Source organism: Rhinopithecus bieti, unplaced genomic scaffold, assembly GCF_001698545.2.
Source record: "Rhinopithecus bieti isolate Rb0 unplaced genomic scaffold, ASM169854v2 scaffold_35307, whole genome shotgun sequence".
NCBI lineage: Eukaryota > Metazoa > Chordata > Mammalia > Primates > Cercopithecidae > Rhinopithecus > Rhinopithecus bieti.
In genome coordinates, this window is record NW_016814940.1 from 50921 (window position 1) to 57884 (window position 6964).

Below are 6964 nucleotides of genomic sequence, written 5' to 3' on the forward strand. Positions count from 1 at the left end.
GCTAGAATAAATGCAAACGCATGGCTTTTCTGGATTTCAGATGAAATCATAACGACTAACTTCAGTAGCATCAAAGGGTATATAGATAACTCCAAAATCATAGCAACAATCTAAAAAGGTACGAGTATTTATCTGGGTAATTTTTAAGTCTTCTAGATGTTTTCTTAAATGTGACCTGCAGCTTCATTTTTCAAAAAAACCTAACAAAGCATAAACCAAGGTCGCCAGCCTGCTTTCTGACTGGGAGATCACAGGATAAAAAGCCTACAGGTATTTCTAGTGAGCCAGAGGGTCTATAAACTCCACGTTATCTAATTTGTTGGCAAATTGCATTCTGTGAGGCTCCCAAGTATTTTTCAGCCAGTCTTGACAACTTTGGTTGTGCACTTCCCTGTCAGTACTGACTCCATCCCAGGACCATTAATGTGGAGGATCTGAGTGAAGAAGACTGGAAAATAGAACTTTCTATACTTCCCTTCCCAAAGTATCTTGATAGTGATTCAAGAAAGCTTGGGATGCTGCTTTTTCTAATGTCTTCTAGATAAGGAGGCAAAATAGAAGAGATTCTTACAGTAACTAGTGGGCAACACTGAGAAAAAACATGAAACAGAGGGAGAGAAACATACCAGGTACCGCACAGGAAATGAAAGTAGTGCGTATTAGTGCCTTTATGACCCGTGCCTCTCAGGTGTTAACTGAAACTTATTTTTGCACTGGAGACTGAAGACTAGTTTCTAGAGTGTATAACGCTAGAAAAGAAAGGTTTCCTCTGTCTTGTACAACCTGGAGGAATTCTATCCTAACGTGTAAAGCCAACGACATGAAAAGAAATTTTTAGAAGAAGTCTTTTGCATATACTGATAGGCTGACTTTTCAAAAGGCACCTTCAATTATTTTAAACTCTATCTTTGCTGCCAGTTAGGTTGATATTTTATTATAGTAAGGTTAAGATGCCACTCCTTTATCATATCAAGCACTTTTAAAGGTAATTCTTTTTTAAAATATCTATTTAGTTAATAAGCACTGGAGGAAGTTGGGGAAAAAAATCCACTTTTACCAGAGAAGCTTATTTAAATAATATCAAAATCCCTCTCAAAGAGTACACAGTGCCTTCTCCGTATCAGTGGAAGGCAGACAACAAAGGAGCCTGGTGCTCAGACTGCCACAAGTTCCTCTCCCTCCTACAGCTAAGTTAGGGAAAATCCTTCTGACTGAGCCAAAGGCCAGAGGGCTGGCCAAAACAGCTTGATCTACGGTAAAAGGAAAGGCAGATCTCTCCCTGGAATCCCTCCACTAACTCCAAGCAGGATATTCCTAAGACGTGCTCTAAAAGCGGACATCAAGTATTGCTTCAAAGCCAAGAAAGCATCATGAGGGGTGAGGCTGCTTCTGTGGCAGGAGATGTCTACTAGCCTTCTGGTGGGTTGTAGCCATCAGTCTTTGCAGCATCCTTATTGTGTTCAGTGTGGATCAATCATTTGTTTGTGTAATTCCTACTACTTACCTCTGGGTTCTCATTCCTTGAGTGAGCAAAAGGACTTTAATATTTTATAAAAAAGTTTCAAATGTACAATGACTTAATCCTCCTACCTACACCAAAAAGTAGACATCATCATTTGTATTCTATAGATGAGAAAATTAAGATCTGAATGATTATGTGAACAGTCAATGTCACGGAGGTAATAAGTGGTAGAAATAACTCTCTCAAGTCCTGTTCTGTTTCAATCTCAAGTCCCAACTCTTTATATTACACCACAATCAGAAATTACAAAGATAAAAAAGAACATTTCAGAGATAAAGAAGGAAAACATGAAAAGAAACCATTCTTTTTTTCCCTCAAACTGCATGCCAGTACTTGACCAGCAAAGAAGAAAACTATGAAATTAAAGATGCTACTGAAACAATAGTATAAAAGCAATCATTTTTAGATTTTCCCAAAACATGCTGGAGCAAGACAGACGGGACAAAGGAAGAGGAAGCAGAGGCAAGAACTAAATGTGATCTAGATTGGCTTAAAGCGGCAACAGAATGATGGTCTAGAAATAAATACAGGCTGACCGGAAAGCTGCCTCCATGAACAATTGCCCACCAGCCAACTAAAGGATGTGTTGTTTTATTAAGGCAATTTATTATTCTTTGTCTGATAGTGGCCAATTCAATTGGGTGCTACCCAGGCTACCAAAGTCATTCTGCTGCCAATAGACATCTGCACACTACTGGAAATTCCTAGGACAAGAGCACTGTTGACCTGGGGCAGGCAGATACAGCTATTTGCCATTAAACCTGGACTCACTGTCTGCCAGTCTCATTGTATGGTTTGTATAAGATGCTACACAGACAATATTAGTTCTCCAGGACGCAATCATCTATATGAAAAATGCCAGTGACCTACTGGTACTTTTTCAAATATCCATAATCCATGAGAAATGTGGTACAATTTTTTTTCTTTATTTTGTTCTTTATTCTTTATCATCAATTAGGGCTTCTAGGCATAGCCCAGATGCCAGTGAGATAAATCTACCCTTGGCATAAGAAAACTAGAAACCCAAAGAGAAGGAGCTTCTAATATTAAATCACTTTCTGTTTCTATTATTCTGATGCTTTATCCATATATTTATACTATCCACAAAAGCAGTAATCTCAAAAGCTAGTAAACGTCTCGATGAAAAATATATTCTCATGTTGAAATTAAATAATCATAAAACCACTGAATTTTTCTAACCACTTGCTCTTCTCCCAAATCTAAACCCATCAGTTTTCTAACTGGAATAAACACTGATTTAAAATACTGTCCTCAAGTCGGCACAGTAGCTCACTGTAATCCCAGTACCTTGGCAGGCTGAGGCAGGTGGATCACTTGAGGTCAGAAGTTCAAGACCAGACTGGCCAACATGGTGAAACCCTATCTCTACTAAAAATACAAAATGTAGCTGGGTGTGGTGGCACATGCCTATAATCCCAGCTACTTGGGGGGCTAAGGCACAAGAATTCTTGAACCCGAGAGGTGGACGTTGCAGTGAGCTGCGATCACACCACTGCACTTTAGCCTGGGCAAAGAGTGAGACTGTCTGAAAGAAAAAAATAAAATAAAAAATAATATATATATATGGAGAGAGAGAGAGAATACTGTCCTCTATTGGACCATCATTTACATACTTTCAAATGAGCTTTCACTGAATTCAAATACGTCTTTCACAGTATTTGTCAAGAGGGACTATGGAACACTTGAAATAATGGATACCACAGCAAATTAGCAGGTGCTTGCAGAGGTTGGTGAACACTTCGAAAGCAGAGGCTGAAGCTTCTGAGACTCTAGGAGGTAACCCAAGAGCCCTATTTCTCTCACTTTCCTTATTGATTCACATCCCTCCCCACTTACTGGAAGTTACTTTCTCTATAAGCAGCAGTTTTCAAAGGGAGGTCCAGAGACTCCTGGGTGTCCCCAAGATCCTTGCAGGGGATCTGGGATGTTAAAACTATAGTAATATAAAAAGGTCATTTGTCTTTTTCATTCTCATTCTTCCAAGCATAGTAGTTTCCACAGGCTACATGTGAGATGACATCATCATTCTTGTGGCTAAGGAAAAGTGTACCGTGTACTCCTGCACTTTAAAAATTCCTAGTTTTTAAATATCAAATATGGTAAATATCAATAGATACAATGAGTTGTGAACTGGTAAATGTTGGCTCTCCTGAGAAAAAAAATGCTCTGATTTGGATCATTTGCCCATTCCATGGTGTAAATACTCTCACCATGGCCCATTTCAAGTTACCAATCTGGTATAACTGAACCAAAAGTTGGGAACACCTGTGCACAGTTCACTCCTGCATGCCAGTACAAGCCAGTTCCAGCACGCCACTAGATAGAACCCATAGAAATGAGCTCTTTGAAGTTCTCAGAAACTTTTAAAAATGTAGAGAAATCCCGGGAACACAAAGTCTGAGAATCACTGCTTTACAGTAATGTTTTTCAAACCATGGTTTATGACTTTTAAGTAAGAAAATACAATTGAGTTGGTCTTAAACATTAATTTTTAAAAATGTTAAAAAAAAGTGTCAAAGTCATTAGAGGTAGTAAAAGTACTGTTTTATGAAACTGGGTCATAATATCAAGTGAATTTCTCACAGTGGGTCCTAGTTTCAAAAAAAAGTTCGTAAAACACTGGGGTGGGAAGCTGGAAAACAGTGGGCATGTCACAGCTCTGTGGATTTTTGCCTCATAAACCTGAGGGAGAGAAGAAGAGTCACAGGAAGGGGCAAGACAGCTGGGAACGGAGACCTGCTGCACAGCCGCATTCAGCAGCAAGGTCGCCTACATGAACAGCATCACAGGGCAGAAGGGTGACGTCATCTAAATACTTTACCTCTTCCCTGAAGGCGAGAATAGGCCACATTAACTATTCCCATTCCTGTTCCAACCGTGTCCATATCCACACAGGCAGAAGGCTACTCATTTCAGTTGGACAGCTTTTTATGTACAATTGTTAGGTACACAACAATACAAAGGGCTAACAAGCCTAAATATTAGCTACTTTCATAATGAAATTCCTCTAATTAAAGCCCACAAGCTCCAATATGTACAACTGTTATGTAACAATACAAAGGGCTAATAAGCCTAAACATTAGCTACTTTCATAATGAAATCTCTCTAGTTAAAGCCCAGAAGCTCCAATATTAAGTACCTTTGAAAATCAGTTTTCAGGATATCGTGATGCAACAGAGTTCAACACAGGACTCACAAAAAGGAACATGAACCATATTTAAATTTGTCTAAATACTGTAAACTCATTCACTCTGCTCATGCTAGAAAACACTATATTTAAATTTTTTATGTCTAGGTACTCATAATACTATAAGATCATCACAGTGCTGGCTCAGTAAAATTCATTTTACTGTTTATTTATAGAATTAATTGTATTTATAAAGTGGTTTTCCAGCAGAAAGTGAAAACCAAAACTACTCTATCAGAACACAACGATTATTCCCCCTTAATAAATCTACATTTTCAAGCAAGTGCCAGCAATAGGCAGAATATTCTAGAGTTTTATCTTGACTTTGACCCCTTACTCAATTAAAAAAAAAAATGTAACGCAAAAAAAGGGGGTAAGTTGCTTATAACGGTTACCTGGCATTAGCAGCTTTCAGGTCACAGAAATGAGTGAGTAAAGTCCTCACAACATCATTGCAGACAACTTTAACCACATCCACGTGACTCAGTCTGTGGTGCAGCTGTCTGGCAATTTCCCAAAAGTCTTCCAAGAGCAGATGGTAAAGTTGTCCCTCATCTCTGCTGAGGTTTCCATACCAGGACAGAATGTAATCTCTATAACTGTAGTCGAACACTACCAGGAATAAACAAAGCAATGAGTAAAACAAATGAAAGAAGCAAACACCAAGACCGCATTTCTACTGAAACTGGCCACCTAACTATGTAATATTCACTGTTTAAAGTTGAAGAGAGGAGAAAACAGAACTCATGAGAACTCCGAAGTCTTTTAAAACGAAAGATTCTCATCTAACTAGAATGTTTAGTATGGTGACCACGTCCTAAATTTTCCTACAGAGCCCTATTTTAAAATATTCCACCTTGGTGCCAAACTACCTAAATTTACTAAAAAATCAGAGCAATACACTTATGAAGTGTACCCATTATCAATCTATTGCCTCTCCGCTCTGAATTCAGCCTTTTTGTCCTGCTCTATGATACTGGAGCTGGGCCCTGCAAACACCGTCAGTTTCTTTGCCCACTGGCATAACGTTAAGTCTATCAGTAGCACATGCTGGAGGGCAACCGGAGGAGGAAGGGGCTGTTCTCCCCAGTTCCTGTGTGTTCTTCTCTGTTCCTGCCACATTTAGCAGCAGGCATGGCACCCGACGGTGTTTACCCCAATAGCGAGTTCCAGTGCCATCCACAGGGCAGCTTTCAAGAGAATTCTGCTGGCATCCTATGGGTGGCTCCCCCTCGCCTGTGGTATCTGCTCAACCTTCTTCACCATCCAGTGGGCCAAGGTTGTGCCTTCTCCAAGGCCTGGATCTCAATTCTAAGGTAAAGAAGGAAACTTCTTCCAAATGTATTCTGTCCTAAGGTGCTCTGCCTCAGCCCTAGCCGGAATGGCTGCTCCCAATATCTGCTCTTTCTATATTCTTTAGTGTCTCTTTACTCCTCAGTACTGAATCCCATGTTGTACATTAATAATTCTTTATACTTAACTTTCCCTGTTCAATTACATTGTGCTTTCTGTCTCGTAACAAGACCTCAACTAACATAGGAAGAATCCCATAAACCAGTCTTGGATTATCACACTAGGCTCAGCCTCTGTGGCTGATCACCTTCTTTGGAAGATTTCTAGTGTCTACGTTCTTAATTCTGTGCCTCGGAATTAGGAAAGCCTAGCCAGAGACCAGTGCTATCTAATATGAATATGAGAACCACAAATGTAAGTTTTAAGTTTTCTAGAAGACACATTAAAAAAGTAAAAAGATACCACAAGAAGCTCATAAAAAATAAGATAAACAATAAAAAAGTATAAACAGGTAAAATTCACTTTAATAATATATTCATTTAACAACATATATTCACAATATTATTTCAACATGTAATCAATATTTAAAACTTTTTTTAAAAATAAAATACTTTGCTTTTTTTCATACTAAGCTCTGTAATCTGGTATATATTTTATTCTTTCAGCAATCTCAATTTGAACCAGCCACATTTAGGATGCTCTACTGTGTTGGACAGCACTATTTCTAAAGCCTATATAGAAAGAAGCTGGAGCCAGTGTGATGTCTGCAAGAAGCTAGGTCTTTTCAAAAATAAAATATTGGTGGGCTTGGTGGTGACTCCCCACAAGGTCCCAAGAGAGAAAAACATTTAGCTACACAATCCTGCTCCACCTCAAGGGTACCAAGGTTATTTTTTTATCACTTCTTGTTTCTCAGAGGTTTTTTTTTTTTTTTTTTTTTT

At 38.8% G+C, this 6964-nt stretch overlaps 1 protein-coding gene across 3 annotated transcripts in view; it reads right to left on the minus strand.

Moving 5' to 3' along the window:
- LOC108515619 (sorting nexin-25-like) overlaps positions 1-6964 on the minus strand; it is a 107121-nt gene that overhangs the window by 47985 nt on the left and 52172 nt on the right. For all 3 annotated transcript variants that reach the window (XM_017852658.1, XM_017852657.1, XM_017852659.1), the window contains exon 3: positions 5126-5342. In XM_017852658.1, the coding sequence (XP_017708147.1) occupies positions 5126-5342 (217 nt within the window). The remainder of the gene's footprint in view (positions 1-5125; positions 5343-6964) is intronic.